We start from the raw sequence: 16,994 nt of genomic DNA, 5'->3' as shown, positions 1-16,994 counted from the left end.
CTGGCTTTTTTCTACATTCCTAGATGTATTTAACTCATATCACAGAACACAAAGTGTACAGGGCACAATTTATATTTATTTTTCATTATAAATATTTGCACTGTAAAAAACAAAAATAGTATTTTTCAAGTCACCTCATACAAGAATAGTAGCACAATCTCTTTATCATGAAAGTTGAACTTACAAACATAGAATTATGTACAAAAATAACTGCATTCAGAAATAAAACTATTTGCAGCCTATAAAACAGCTTAATCCTACTTCTTATTCAGCCTATCACTAAGACAAACAAGTTTGTTTACATTTGCAGGAGATAATGCTGCCCTTTTCTTGTTTACAATGTCACCTGAAAGAGAGAGCAAGTATCCACATGGCACTGTTGTAGCTGGCATCACAAGATAGATTTACATGCCAAATGTTCTAAAGATTCGTATGTCCCTTAATGCTTCAGCCACTATTCCAGAGGATGTGTCCATGCTAATGATGGGTTCTGCTCAATAACAATCCAAAGCAATGTGGACTGATGCATATTCCTTTTCATAATCATGAGGCAGATGATGTGGTTTGGGTTCTATAGTTTCCACATTGGAGTGTTGTGTTTTTAAAACTTCTGAAGGCATGCTCCATATCTTATCCCTCTCAGCTTTTGGAAGGCACTTCAGAGTCTTAAATGTTGGATCAAATGCTGTAGCTATCTTTAGAAAACTCACATTGGTACCTTTTTTATGTTTTGTCAAATCTGCAGTGAAAATGTCCTAGAAACAAATCACAATTCACCATCTGAGACTGCTATAACATGAAATATATGGCAGAAAATGGGTAAAGCACAGCAGGAGACATACAATTCTCCCCACTCCCCCTCTGCCAAGGAGTTGACTTGCACATTTAATTAACACATATATTTAATTGAGAGTCATCAGCAAGGAAGCATGTTCTCTGGAATGGTGACTGAAGCATGAAGGGGCATGCAAATGTTTAGCATATCTGCACATAAATACCTTGCTATGCTGAATACAAAAGTGCCGTGCAAACTCCTGTTCTCACTTACAGGTGACAGTGTAAATAAGAAGCAGGCCGCATTATCTCCCATAAATATAAACAAACTTGTTTGTCTTAGCAATGCAGAAACATATCCAGAAACATTTAATACATTTCAGTTGGTATTCTATTGTTTAACACTGAGATTAAAACTGTGATTAATAGTGATTAATTTTTAAATAGCTTTTTTTAGTTAATTGTGTGACTGAACTGTGATTAATTGGCAGCCCTAATCAGAATCCATTTGCACTATATGAGTAAGGGTGTCTGAGATTAGGCTATGTTCAAATGCATTATAAAAATGGAGCTATTTTGGAAGCACAGTAAAGTCTGTATCTTTGTGTGGTATGCAGTGAGACAACAAGGCGTCTTCCATGCTGGGCTGGCCTACATAAGGGTATGGCAAAATTCCTGCTCTTATGCTGACAAGGGTTCTGAGATGGCTCCTTCCTAGTTCCACTGGAGGAGGCAAGGCCACACTGGGGCAGGGATGAAGTGGAGCCTTGACTCTGTTATCTACCCCCTCACCCCAGCTTGTACCAAAGTGTGCAGTACCCCATGAGCAGTGGAGCAATGTGTATGCTCCTCCACGTAACAGAGAGCTCTTCTCATGCTCTCTCCTGGACTGTCCAACTCTGCACTGCGGTTGAACTGGTTTGTGCCAGTACTATCCAGTTAGCTCTTCTTGAATATCTGAGACAGAGAGTGATGTGCTGGCTATAGAATGTACCTGAAAATAATGGGAAGTAACAACCTATACATACCTTCAGATTTCACTCCATAGGCCTTGCTGAACCGAAGGCATAACAAACAGTGTGACTCAATGCTGGGAACTAGAGTGGATCTGGCCTTGGCTAAATAACAACACACTAGGTATTAGCTTACACCAAAGTAAGCACATTACTAACTGGGGAGGATAGTGCAAAATCACACAAGTCTCTTAAGCAACTGTGTAAACAAATTCTCAAGAGACTGTACAGAAACACACCAAGTCCTCAGAAGATAAGGATAAGATGACAGTATGATGGATAAGGGTGGAGCTTTAGTGAAATGTAATATATAACATTTTTGTACTGAGTGTAAAAGGATAAGTCATAGGAGAGGCAACTTTGCCCTCTTACTTGTTAACGTAGCTGTAGCTCTCATGGGGTGCTAGTAATAAACCTGACCAAGCAATTTTGCCACCAAACTGACCCTGTGGGCTGTCTTTATGGTAAAGACTGAGGTGTGGTGAATCGATAAATGGCATTTTCTACTAGTGAGAAAGTTTCAGAGGGTTAGCCGTATTAGTCTGTAACTGAAAAAACTTAAAAAATAACAAATAGTCTCTAAGGTGCTGCAAGACTAACAAAAATGTAGATGGTATCATGAGCTTTCATGGGCACAATCCATTTCTTCAGAGCTCCAGAAATAGCAGTACTTAGCATCATGAGCACTGCAGTAGAAGCAATGCTGTGCAGCACTGACACCACAGAGGATCTGATGTAAATGTTTGGAGGGTCATAAATTAATCTCACATTGTGGCAACATTATGAAAAAATGGCGGACAAAGTCTTTGCTTTCTCTGGTCTTTCCTTTAGCCAACCTTTTAGAAAGTCACGTTGACCAAACTTTTTGAACTCCGTGCCTAACACGAAACCACTAAATCATTTAGGCAGCTAAATAAAAGTTGGCCAGTTATGAAGGGTGCTGGGCAACCACATTCTCCTTTAATTTAAAGAGATTTCTGTGTATTCTCTGCCTTTGGAAAACACATCAAGCCTCTTTTATTTAGGTCCCTAAATATGTAATTAGGATCTTATGTTTAGGCACATAGATCAGGAAAGGCTGACCACCCTACATTTTTCTTTTAGTTGCTAATCCCTTAAAACAGCTTTCTTTCTGTATATTCACTAAGGGTACGTCTACACTACATGCCTCTGTCGGCAGAGGCATGTAGATTTGTTTGTTCAGCAAAGGAAAATGAAGCCGCGATTTAAATGATAGCGGCTTCATTTACATTTACATGGCTGCCACGCTGAGCCGACAAACAGCTGACGAGCTGTTTGTCGGCTCGCCGCTAGTCTGGACGTTCCCCCTGTCGACATCAAAGCCCTTTGTCGGCAGCCCCGGTAATCCTCATCCCACGAGGAATAATGGGGCTGCCGACAAAGGGCTTTGATGTCGACAGGGGGAACGTCCAGACTAGCGGCGAGCCGACAAACAGCTGATTAGCTGTTTGTCGGCTCAGCGCGGCAGCCATGTAAATGTAAATGAAGCCACGATCATTTAAATCGCGGCTTCATTTGCCTTTGCTGATCTGTCTTATATACATGCCTCTGCCGACAGAGGCATGTAGTCTAGACACAGCCTAACAGTTAAATCCTAAAAGTAACCAAGTCCTGATAAGTTTTACACATATCACCAGTTCTTCCATTTTAACAGCATTAAATATATTCATCTGTTCATGGATGCATCCCAGTTTTAGCTAATGTAAATTATCTAATCTATTGTTTTACACACACACACACACACACACACACACACACACACACACACACACACACACACACACACACTGTACATTATTACATCTATCTCTCTATATATGTACTTATGCAAATGTGCATTTCTTGTATTTATCATATTAAAGTATTCTAGTACCTCTAGAATTCATATTGCAATAACCATGGAAATCCTTTAAAATAATTGATATTGTATTGATCTGTTTTAGATAGTATAAGCAATATATGCACGAAACAGGCATAAAACCAAGAACAGACCAATAAAAATATTAATGTTATAGGGTTTCCATTGTAATTATAATGTGAGTTCTATTGATATGAAGTTATTTTAATGTAATTAATACAAGAAATGCGTATTAGTGTAGAGAAAATACATTATGCTCATCATATCAATAAATTCTTAAGTGCATCCAATTCATTACTAACAAACAATAACAATAAAGCTTCAATTAGATCTTGCTGTCCAAAATGTACAGTGAGGTTGTCATTACTCTCAGACAATTATGTCAATCACCCAAATATACTCAGAATAATATAGAGACTGTTGTGACAAAAGGTTCTTCTCTGTGTAAGCCACTGATTGTCCGTCTCTTCCAGGCTGCAGTTGTATGCTCAACTACCAATATTTTTCTGTTTTTTCTATTTTGGGTCTTAAAGTTGCTGCTTGTTCTGTTACATGGAAGAGTGAACACAAAGGAAGGGAAGGATTTTGCCATCAAGTGATTAGAACAGAGGATTGGGAGCTCCATCTGACAAGCTTTCTTGCTGATAGTCACTGATTGCCTCTGTGATCTTGTGGTCTCCATGGCTCAGTTTAACATTTTTGAAATAAGAAAAAATTTGTCTACCTTGCGAAGCTTTGTGAAGTTTATTAATAAGTATGTAAACGGTTATGAAACCTCCTTACATGAAATGTTCTCTAAGTCCAAAATCCTGCTGATAATAAACCATGAGTATTAGTTTAGGCTCTAATCCCAGACAATGAGTATTTGTATTGCCCTTGTAGTCTTCTAGTAACAAAAATAGTGCCTTGATGTAATAGTTTACTCCTCTGCTTCCTATTTTGATATCAATTCCTGGGCGGCAGAGAAGCAGGTTGAGGAGCAAACTGAGCATGTTGAGAGAGTGAGGCGAGTTCCAGTGGTTACTTAAGGAAGTCAGAGAACGGGGAAGGGAAGATGGGTTATTTGATTATTATCTAAACATGCTGTCAGACAAAACAGCCCACTCATTGGCATTGCATGCATATTATCTTTCTGAATGGTTGAAACTTCCTTACCTGTAAGCTGTAAAAAGGTTAGTAATTTTTAAAAGGGTTATTATCTTTAGCTCTGCAGGAGCTCTTCTGCATGGCATCTCACTAACCTAAACAAAATACAAAACTCCCCATAATTCATTAAGCAGGTCAGTCCTTTGGCAAGAATACAGTAAGCACAGCTTTCTTCTGGGTGACAAAATTTTAGTCTGCAGACTCTGTGCTGAGATTTGAAATACACTAAGCATTCAATTTCTTCCAGTGTTGAAGGCTGCAGACTTCATTTGCAAGATGTCTGGAAATGAAACCTCTCTTTCTTACTTTCATTTCCATATTCCAAATTGTTCTTCTTTTCCCAAGCTGATATCATCTCTTATATTCATGCAGTTAGGCTTGATCTATCCTCCCATTAAAAATTATGGCAGAATTATAGTTAGGGCAGGGGCAGTGCCTAAATCAGATTTCTGTATTTAAATACCTCAGAGGTTGGTTAGCTGCAAATGGAGAAATAGAGATAGAACTGCAAGTAATGAGGCTGAGCATAAGGAAAGTCTGGCACAGGACAAGTGGAGTAATTTATGACAACTGAATGCCTAAATTAGATAAAGGGCAGCTATGCAAAACCATCATAAGACCAACTTGTCTGTAAGGGTCGGAGATATGGGCAACCAAATGGAGGCACTTCAGTAGATGTGATGCCATTGAAAAAAGATGCTTGAGGACACTGAGGGGGTGACATTGCTGGAGCACATTCAGAATGAGGTCATCATGAGGAGTGAGATGTCTGTGGTATCAGCGAGAAGTTGCAAAGATATGGCTGAGATGGGATGGGGATGTACAAAGGGTAGATGAAGTGAATCCTGTTAGGGAGGCATTTGAGACTAGAGTTTATGAGCAGAGATGGCCAACAAAACAGTGGATTAAATGGTGTAAAGGAGGGTGGAGCAGATGTGCAGTGAACACTGGACCAGCAATCCTGGAAATGGTAGAACCAGCAACCCAATCGCCTTTAGCTTGGAAAAGAGATAGTTATATTTTTGATAGCTGGTATTCCACGTATAAAGGAATATTAGGTTGTCTCAGATCACTGTATAGTAGTTACTGGGAAGTGTTGCCATTTAACCATAACTGGCATTTTTTAAATCTAAGCTTCAAAGAAAATAGGAAGCAATTGAAATCCAGGGCTTTCAATAAAGCCTCCTCAAATAGAAGTAATCTATTATTTATACACGCTGGAGTATATACAATAGCAAAATTGAATATATACCTAATAGCTCTTCTATTTCTTGCATTCAGATGCTTGAATTAAGAGGGGGTTTTATTTTTAACTACCCTTTCTTTCTCCTCCTCCTCCTAGATAATAAATTCAGTGTTTAAAGCTGATCAGAATGTAACTCTGACTCTTACCAAAAATATGCACTTAGCCTTCAGGAAGTACCATATCTGTTTCATCTGTATATATGTGCAACAGATGTCTGATGCCTAAAAGTAATGAGCTTGATATCCATTTTAGACAAACTTACACAGCTGGGCACCAAAAGTGTCCTCAAAAGCCTTTGGCAGGTCTCTCAGGATGTCAACATTGTCTTTTAATTGTCAAAGGGAGGAAAAACAGATTTAAGTGCAAATGGGGTTTTCTCTCACTTGGTCACAAAAAACCAGTATATATATATTTAAATTTATTCTCTCAATGCCCCATATCTTGTTATGTAAGGTTCGATTCTAAGTCTGTAACTCTAGCCATGGGACTCTCAAGAAAACATCTAAACAGCAATTAATTCAGGAAAGACAGCCTCTAATTCAATCTACATTTTAAAATTTCCAATGATGAAGCATGTTATGGATTTAAGAGCTTAGTGTCAAAGGCTCTGCAAAATGAGAGTTGCATACACAAATACAACGGTGCCACAAGTAAAGCTAAAACATCCATGGGGGAATTGGTGGCACAAGCACCTGATTCACTAAATAATTAAATGTCATGAGAGCCAGCATTACTATATGTACATTTGGAGAGAAGACCTATGTAGTATTGCCAATCCCAGAGCAAGTGAAAAAATCAAAACTCAGGGTCCCTAAATAAAGATGTTAAATATTGATTAATTTACTAATTGAGTAGTTGATGGGATTTCAAAGGGGCAACACCGCGCAGAGCTCAGTATCAGCTGTGCGGCACTGCCCCTTTGAAACACCGCTGTGGCATTTTAAAGCGGCAGTGCCACATGGAGCCCATACCCCGGGCTCCATGAGGTGCTGTCACTTTGAAGTACTCCCTCTTCCCCCTGCCTTTGCTGACTCTATCTGATAGAGGCAGCAAGGGTGGGAAGCGACTAGTAGACTCGACTATCCAATAACCATTTGCTTATTGGATAGTAGACTAATCCTTAACATCCTTATCCCTAAATCATGAGATTGGCTTAAAAGTCAGGATATTTAACTAACTAACTAGTCTCTCTTTATTGTTAGCTTCTTGAGATGCTAAGACTCATACTGTCAAGTTTCTTCCTGCAACCACTAGGTCTGAAACTTACTATTTAATATATGGAGATATACCTATCTCAAAGAACTGGAAGGGACCTTGAGAGGTCATCAGACCAGTCCAGTCCCCTGCCTTTGCAGCAGGACCAAATACCATCCCTGACAGATTTGCCCCAGATCCCTAAATGGCCCCCTCAAGGATTGAGCTCACAACCCTGGATTTAACAGGCCAATGCTCAAACCACTGAGCTATCCCCCACCCCCTATTTCTAATTGGATGTTGAGATTCTCACTTAACCACATGACTCCAGGAGCTGAGGTCTGAGAGACAAGAAAGACACCAAATATTGTAAGACACAATTACATGGTGAGAATTGTCAGACTGTGCCCCATGCTTGTGAAGAATGGCTCAATATCTCTCCCTATGAAAATGCTTTGAACCATTGCAATCCCCCAATTCACTCTAAACAGAGTTAAGGGGAATGTGTCATCCTGCCCCTGACCACTGAACTGGCCAGCATGGCTGACTGGGACTCAGTAAGGGGAGCTTAATACACCAGCCATGTCAGAAATTCCATGCTTCCTCCAGCACAATCCTTCCCCAAGCTGCCTTTAGGGAGGTGCAATTGTAGTTCCATGTCCCTTCATTACAGGCCCACATGTAAATTACAGAAATTGGCTCTACACATTTATAATTTCTTCCAGTGTGCTTTCAATGAAATGTTAGCATACTGCTATTTATTTCTATGCATATGAAGTAAGTGTGTGTGTTGACACAGTTTAATGTGGACAATATGCATGTGTTTGACACGTCTCTCCAAAAGTGGTCAAATTTAAACTCCTGCACAGGCCCCTGGTCTTACAGATTCACCAAAAGGCTGGAAGGAAGATTTTTTTTATAACTTCAAACGTGTCTAGTATTAAAACAATCATGATAAAATAACTGTGCAATATTTTTTTTAAAAACGAATAGAGACATAAATATTGGTAGAACTATTAGCCATGCAGTGTGCATCTTGGCATAGAAAAGGCCAAACAAAGACATACTGTTCTTTGTGAGGTATGAATACAGGCACCACAGATATAGTCTCAAAGTGTGATAGATGTGACAAATGTGAGTCACAGAATACCAAACAGCTGTGCAACATTCCAGAACAAATTTGGCAAGGGTAGGAGGTGATTTCTTAATTTTTAAGTCTTATTGATTATCCAATTCTGGCTGATTATTCTAATAGCTGTAGTTTGAGATTAACTGATTAGAAAACAACAGAAGAGAGATGATCATTATTAGGAGATAATAAATTTCCACGTATTGGCATCTGAAACAAACAATATAAGTAACAGTCCACGTTTAGCTAGTAGCATGTTTCCAGCAGTTTGCAAAGAAATGTCAGGTTATACATACTTGCCATCATTTGCACAGTCACATCCATGAGTGATTAGTACCATTGTAAATGAAACTGTAATAATGCACAAGCCATTTGCACCTGGGGCAAATCATTCCAGACCACACTATCCTGCATCTTATAATGTAGCTGAGGAAGCTGTACCAATAAGTAAGAACCTGCTTCAAAAGGCAGTGAATAATCAATAAGATACCTATTTGATTCTGCTGGCTTATCGAAACACAAAGAATGAAATACACAATCCCATCCATTTTCCAATGGGTAATCACAATACTGTAAGAAGCGAATACCAAATCCCCATGGCCTGTTACCACAGATCAAATATCCAGTTGTAATAAATGGATATACAGAAATCAAATGGCAGAAACAAATCAGAAAGCAGCAAAACTTCACTACCAACTGTAATCTTTGGGAATCCATCAAAATTGCAAAAGTTTATGGCTAAAAACTTGTTGCAGTAATTCAAACAACTGGGAAAGCTAAAGACTAGCTAACAAACACTAGATGGCATGTCTATTCTAGAAACAAGTGACACAAAGACAAATCAAATTGATTCCAGTCCTTTCCAAAGAGACAAATGAAAATTAAGACTAGAATGGGACTGTTTTTTCCTTATACTTTTTCTGTGTGCAAACAGTCTGCAGACACTGGAAGAGCTCTATGCATTATTTCAAATAATTACTTATATTTCTTCAGCAAATAGTTCTGGATCTGCAGATCATTACTTATCAGTTCATATTTGGATTTGAAATGCACAGTTCATCCTTTGTTCAGCAATACCATGTAATCTGATGTTTTCTCTGTTCTCTTCCTGGATAACCATTTTTAACCTAATCAGCAAGAACAGTGAGGGCAGGCTAGAGCAGTGAGGGATCTGTGTGTAGGGTGTGACTACATGGGGGCATTTGGTCACAATTATTATTTAGTTTTCCAATATATAATTCACTTTTCACAAAAACAGTTGAGCTTCACATTCACTTTTCAGAAGTATAGTGGAGCATTTTTACTAGAAGAGTCACAAAAAAGGAACACAAAGGGAGTTGTTGGTGGGAAACGTTAGCATAAGCCACCCTATGCTGTAGCAACACTTTCACTTCAGCCTCAGTTTCCCCTCTGATTAATGAATTAACTCTCACTCCATGTGTTGCGGTTCAGGTCTCCCTTCAAGGCTGATTATTAGATGTAAATGTATGCACTTCTTTACCCATGCACTTCCTTTTAGTCTTTTCAACACACCCTTGCATCCTAGGCCTTGTCTACGCTAACTGGTAGATTGATGCTGCAGTGATTGCTCCAGCAGCCATCAATTTATCGTGTCTACTTTAGACACGATAAATCGATCTCCAAGAGTGCTCCTATTGATGCTGGTACTCCATCCAGATGAGAAGAATAACCAGTGTTGACGGGAGAGCAGCCTCTGACTTTACCACACATAAAATGTCGTGATGAGTATGTCAGCTTCAGCTATGCTATTTGCAGAATCCTTACCCAGAGATAATTACTCCTGGTGTCAGAGTTTCTAATAGTAACAGACCTCCTTATGGAGGCCCTCTGGAGTATCATGCTTTTCCTGTGCCTGTCACAAATTTCCCATTGATTTTACTCCAGAAGACCCTTTATGGGATCCTGTCCTACTTCCTCTGGGCAGAAGTTCCACTAACTCCACTCCAGATCCTGACCATTTGTGCAGAGACCTTTACCAGGTCTCTCCCATCCCCTCTTTGGCTGAGAAACAGAGTCAACCTTTGTATTTCTTGCCTTGCTCATATAATCAGTCACACGACTTTGTGTCCTGATCCCCATTCCTGTGATCCTCCAAGGGCACTAAAAGACACATAACAACTGTTTTTAAAAGTACCAACACTTGGGCTATGTCTACACTGATGGGTTATTGCGCAAGAACGGCTGTTCTTCCGGCAAGCGTCCACACTGCCTGCCTGCTCTTGTGCAAGAAGATTTACAGTACGGCGTGGTAAGAGAGGGCTTCTTGCGGAAGAGCTGCACTCTTTTTTAACAAGTGTAAGACCTTTTGTGCAGGTGCTCTTATGCAAGAGGGCAGTGTGGACGCTCGGCAGGGATTTCTTGCGCAAGAAAGCCCTATGGCTAAAATGGCTATTAGAACTTTCTTGCGCAAGACAGCATCCACACTGCCATGGATGCTCTTGCACAAAAGCACAGCTCGTACATGGCAGTGTGGACTTTTTCTTGCGCAAGACTTCTTGCACAAGAACTCTTGCGCAAGATGTTCTTGCACAAGAAGCCACCAGTGTAGACATAGCCCTGAATACAAAACTGGCAGGCCATGGACCACAAATACCATTAAAGTGGACAGATTGCCTTGTTAAATGTGTAAATATAGCTAAAGTGAACCCATTAAAAATAAAATAAATGCCTGCCAATTTTTACACTGTTTGCCCAGCTTTAATTATGACTGGACACTAATAACAAACTAAACCTATACCTCAGGTACAAATAGAAGTGTTATTACAAAACACATAAATATACAGATCATTCAGAAACAGACTGAATTAGAACTGATTAAACTAGTGTCATGCTTTTCACATTACATTTGAGGTTTTATTTGAAGGGGAGAAGACTCAGAGTTCTGTAACCATGCTATAGCTCTCAGAATGTAGGGCAACATTTTCAAATTTGCATGCCTAAATAAGGAACCCAAATCCATATTTAAGTACTTAATTAGGTGGTTTGATTAATAAGTAAATGGCTACAGATCACATTGAATTCAGTGAGAGTTCTGGGAGATTCAGCATCTGAAAATCAGACCACATCTATTTAGGCCCCTACACATGGATTTAGGAGCCGAATTTTAGGTATCCATGTTGGAAAATCTTGATCTCAGTATCCATGTTAATGAAGCTCATGTAGTCATCATGCAATATGAGATTGCTGGGTTGAGCATGCAAGTCATAAATTGTCTGGTTAGGTTATATAATAAATACTTAACAAAATGCAATACCTCAAGGTCATTGCAACAGTGGGAAATAGAATAGAGTAAAATAAGTTGTTTCATTAGCATAGCCTCTCTGGAGGCTGTTTTTCAATCTTGATTATGGATCCTGAGTGCAATGAATTAAATAGCCTTGTCTCAATCTACTGGTTTATATCACAAAACATTTGAATTTTACTCTACCATTACCAAGATCCTGAGGACTAAAGAAGAAAGTGATGGAAGTCCCATTTAATAACCGGACAAAGCAGAGAACAGTCTGATATTGGCAAGGGAGGGACTAGATAGCCTGAAAGATCTTTTTCCACATTTAATTTATTCCATTCCATAGAACCCTGAACCCTCAGGAATGATAAATAATGTAGTACAGGTTAATACTGGTTATAAATTATAAGAACAAGAGAAGATACATAACCACCTACACTACAGCTCACTTCCAGCTGCCATTGTTGTTATTAGTCTCTCTCTTTATCAATCATTTAAAAAAAAAAAAACTTCTCCTCCTAACCTGTAACCCTCGATATTAAAAAGAGATCCAACTGAAAAAATATATTTTGTTCATTCCCTTCAGATAGGTGAACAAAATACATTCTACCCACAAGCAGAAACATCTCTTTGCAGAATACCCTTAGGGAGCTCCTTCTGCTTGAATTGGTTGCTGGAAATTAGTGAATCAAGCTTTCAGCTCTCTGAAGTGTTATTGAGTATGTAGAGTTCCTCAGCTATCACTAACATTTACTTCCCAAACTCTACAAAACACTAATATCGGTGTGCCTCACTCCCACCATGAAAGAAAAAAACAATATTATAAGATTTGTTCCACCTTATTTCACTGAGGAAAATACTATAGCAGGCAAAACCTTCGTTCTGGAATAAGTAGGCTGTGAGGAGTCACGAGGCTAGAACCTAAGGCTGCCCTGAGGGACTACTGCATCCGTACCACCACCTAACAACTCTGGCAGATCACTGAGGGCCTGATTGGCAGTGTTTCTGGGCCCCTTGATGGGTCCAGGAGCACTACTTCTGCAATGGAGGGGGCACCGGGAAGTGTCTGTGCAATTAGATGGATCCTCAGATGGCTGCTGTGGCAGACCTTTCTTTGTTGGTCAGGTTCCTGAATTCTCACCCCAGCGCTGCTCCTTAGCGCCCACCCTGTACACTAGGGCTATGTCTACACTGGCAACTTCTTGCGCCAGAAATATGCAAATGAGGCTGTGTGGAATATCGCCAAGCCTCATTTGCATACCTAATGAGACGCCATTTTTTTCTTGCTTCAGAAGGAGCATCTACACTGCCCTTTCTTGTGCAAGAAAAACCCTCTTGCGCAATGCCATTATTCCTGAAAATAATCAGCGTAGCGGCATTGCGCAAGAAGGTTTTTCTTGCACAAGAAGGGGCAGTGTAGACGCTCCTTCTGGTGCAAGACCCTCTTCTGAAAAAAATGGCAGCTCATTAGGTATGCAAATGAGGCTCGGCAATATTCCATGCTTAGCCTCATTTGCATATTTCTGGTGCAAGAAGCCACCAGTGTAGACATAGCCTAGGGCTGACTGTGGCTCATCCTGTCTGCCTATGACATAGACTTCCTGAAACCAGTTTTGCGTCCTAGCAGAGTTGACTTTGCTCTATGTCTTTATGAAACTGACCAACTACCAAGGACCAGATCTCACAGACCAGTAATGTCACCAGGCAGTTTGACATCAGAGAGTCAGGGCAGTTGGAGCTGCTTCACTACTGGCTGGGCAAGGTGGCCAGGGGAAGCCACTGCCTGAACAGCCTGACCTAGAAACCCTGCCTAACAAGCAGGGGGGAATGGCTAAAGCCACTTCAAATATAAGAGGGCAAACTGGCCATGTGGAGACCCCACCCTCCTCTTAGCATTTTTTTGTCAGGGCTAGGTGTATTCCAGACCCACAACACCGCTTTCAAGATCCATGGATACTACACATACCTAGTACAACATGTGGTGTACTACCTCATCCAGTGCAAAGCTATTAATATCACAAACTCCATCACATTAACTTAATTCTTGTCGGATGCAGAAGAAGCAGGTGCCCAGGTGCATTTGCAATAGGAGAGAGTTACACTGACAAGGCAGTGTAAGAAAGCTTGCATAGCCAATGCAAATGACACATCTATATCATTAGTGAGGATTTTGGTCTGAGACCCTATGAGTTGAGCATTTTTCACTAGCACCAAATTTATATTAAGAAATCAGGGGGAGATCAATATCAAACTATATAGATCCACATAAAAGATATTTAATTGTTTACCGGTGCAGTTCTTTTGAAAGTTGGGGTTCTCTAGAGGGTGTCCTGGAAGACGACACTGGAATCTGTGCTGCCAGAATTCGGGAAACCAGGGATTTCGGGTGTTGGTATCCAAACGTAACTTTAAAAAATAGTCATCAAATGACAAGACCTCTGGGGATTGCAGTTTGATAGTGATACCTCCATTTGCTTCTGGCTCGTAACCTTCAATAACTTCATCTCTGTCTGCCCAGCCATCACTGAAAAGAGGGAAGGAAAATTTGTTATAGAGATACAGGAATGTGGTGTGAAAGAGCACCTAGATGGAAACAAGTCAACACGATTGGAAAGATACTGTCAAGAGGATATCCAAAGTCCAACTGAGTCTAAAATGGAGGCATAGAAGAGAAAAGCTAATTGGAAAAAATAAGGTAACAGTTATGGCTAGCAATGTCTAACTCTTGTCAGACTGAGAGTTGGTTAACTCATTTGGAATCAAAGGGAGATATATATCTTCAGACTGATTTCTTTGTCCCACTTGAAACAGTATAAGTATTCTTCCAACACAGGATGTTTCATGCTATATGTTTTCTGACTGAGAGAATACTATCTTGCTCATTCTATTCTGTCAGGGTCTAACTCAGTAGAATAGCAATGATTTTGCAAAACCCTGGGACTTTAGGACTACAAGGCTGTGATCTCAACAATCATAGCTCTGGAAGCTAGCACAATAATTGAAATCAAACATGAACTGAGAAATGCATTAGGCTGGAAGAGAGAGTGGGGAGGAAGAATAGATAGGAAAACTGAAGAAATTGAAAAGAAAACCACACACTGCTTATGCTCCTGCTGGAAATCCATGTAAACATGTGGCTTACAAACAAATTGCTTTTATTTATTATTTTCAGCCCATCCAAACTGACAGAACTAAGAATAAAGAGAACTGTAAAACCCTAAGGATAAAAAATATATATTTCCCTGACCATATTACTTAATGAAGAGTCAGTTTAATGGCTTTGAATTAGGTCATTTGGCTTAGCATCTGATGGTTTAGATAGTTCACTAACTCCAAGTTCACTGATTCAGTTGCATCCTCCAACTCTTCAGTGACTCTCCTTAGGAATCTGGTGCTTAGGTTAATGTAAGTGCAAATTTAAGTCAGCTCACTTTAATTTTAATATGCATAGTCATGTCTCCGGAGAAATAGATTACTCTGACATCTAAAGAACTAGCTGCATCCAGCTGGAATGACAACAGCAGCACTCTGCCACTGAAAGAATTTAATCTGTTTGCTTCAGCAACAGCAGCAAAGAGATCAACAAAATCAATGTGACTGACCACGAAGAAAAGAACATCTGGCATATAGTTAGGGACCTACCAAATTCACAGCCATGAAAAATGCTCCACAGACAGTGAAATCTGGTCTTGTGTGTGCTTTTAACATATATGATACTAATTCACAGAGAAAGCCAGCATTTCTCAAACTGGGGATCCTGACCCAAAAGGGAATTGTGTGGGAGGGGTCGCAAGGTTATTTTGGGGGCAGGTGGTATTGCATACCCTTACTGCTGCCTTCAAAGCTGAGTGAACAGAGAGTAGTGGTTACTGATGGATGGCCCAGTTTTGCAGGCAGCAGAGCAGAAATGAGGGTAGCGGTACTGCAACCCCTTTTACAATAATCTTGTAACCAGCCCTTCCCGACTCCTTTTTGGGTCAGGACCCCTACAATGACATCATAATATTTCAGATTTGAATAGCGGTAAGCATGGCATCTGTGATTTAAAAAATCCTATGACAGTGAAATTGACTAAAATGGTCTGGGAAATGGATAGGTCTCTACCTATAGCCACCAAGATAAAAGCTCCTTCCAGTGTGAAGCTGCATTGATTATGCAGAATTCCCAAAAGATACATTTCCAAAGGCTGCATTCTAAAGTATAGACTATACACTATGCCGAGCCCTGAGCACAAGGGAGAGTCAGAGGCAGTCAGGGCAGAAAGGACTACTGTATTGTGGACTCTGCGCAATGCTACTTAGTGCACTCGACACTAGAGGCCACTGCCAAGGAGCAACACTTCTAATGATTCTGGGCCACAGATATCATGGTCACCAGATAATCATGTATGTGCAGCAGAGGAAAGCTGCACCAAACACACACGTGCATTATTATTTTAATCGTATTTTAGGCTAGTGCCTAGGGACAGTGACATTCAATTGGCAGTTATAACCTAAAACAGACAAGACAAAGAGGAGAGGAAAGAGATAGAACATACAGTGATCAATGTGATAAATGCAAACATTAACCTGTCTATTTCTTGAGATGTTTTATTAACTAACCACTGAGAGATTGAGCTAAAGGAGGAACTTGGAGGGTGCAAGATAGGCACAAACTGAAACACATGGGCAAAGATGTTGGCAGCCCAGAGAGGGCAGCTGTACACATACAAGTTAAGGCCCCAGTCTGGCTACTGAATCTGTGGGGGCACACATGGGTAGGTCTGGCCTTACAGTGGCATGTAGTGTACACACAAGGCATGGCTCAGCTAGCATGGCTATAAATAAAGGTATAGCCTGTAAGGCATGGCTTAGGTGAGAGTGGAAGGCCCTATAAATCTGAACCCCTGGGATATGCCCTTCACAGCTTCCACACCTTCAAGCAGTGCTCCTCTAGCTACACTACTATGAATAGCAGTGTGGTGTCCCACTGCCTTTCCTGTTGCAGGCAGCTGCCAGAGTGTTCCCCCCTACACCCACTGCAGGAAATTTTTTTTTAAAGTACATCAGAAGCAGAAAGCCAACTAAACAACCAGTGAGGTCCTTGGACGATCAAGATGCTAGAGGAGCAGTCAGAGATGATAAAGTCATTGCAGAGAAGCTAAATTAATTCTTTGCTTCAATCTTCACGGCTGAGGGTATTGGGGAGATTCCCAAACCTGAGGTATTCCTTTTAGGGAAATCTGAGGAATTGTCTCAGATTGAGGTGTCATTAGAGGAGGTTTTGGAACAAATTGATAAACTTAACAGTAACAAGTCACCGGGACCAGATGGCATTCACCCAAGAGTTCTGAAAGAACTCAAATGGGAAATTGCTGAACTATT

General features: G+C 40.3%; 1 protein-coding gene across 1 annotated transcript in view; it reads right to left on the bottom strand.

Annotated features, from left to right (window-relative positions):
- GRM1 (glutamate metabotropic receptor 1) overlaps positions 1-15,257 on the bottom strand; it is an 82,495-nt gene extending 67,238 nt beyond the window's left edge. Inside the window, exons 1-2 of the mRNA XM_089777161.1 lie at positions 15,108-15,257; positions 13,920-14,214 (exon numbers count right to left, since the gene is read on the bottom strand). Of these exons, the coding sequence (XP_089633287.1) occupies positions 13,920-14,214; positions 15,108-15,257 (445 nt within the window). The remainder of the gene's footprint in view (positions 1-13,919; positions 14,215-15,107) is intronic.
- Between the last annotated feature and the right edge of the window lie 1,737 nt (positions 15,258-16,994).

This window comes from Pelodiscus sinensis, chromosome 3 (assembly GCF_052426305.1).
Source record: "Pelodiscus sinensis isolate ZL-2025 chromosome 3, ASM5242630v1, whole genome shotgun sequence".
Lineage (NCBI taxonomy): Eukaryota > Metazoa > Chordata > Testudines > Trionychidae > Pelodiscus > Pelodiscus sinensis.
Note: the sequence above shows the minus strand (reverse complement) of the source record. Positions and strands in the feature narration are given on the sequence as shown.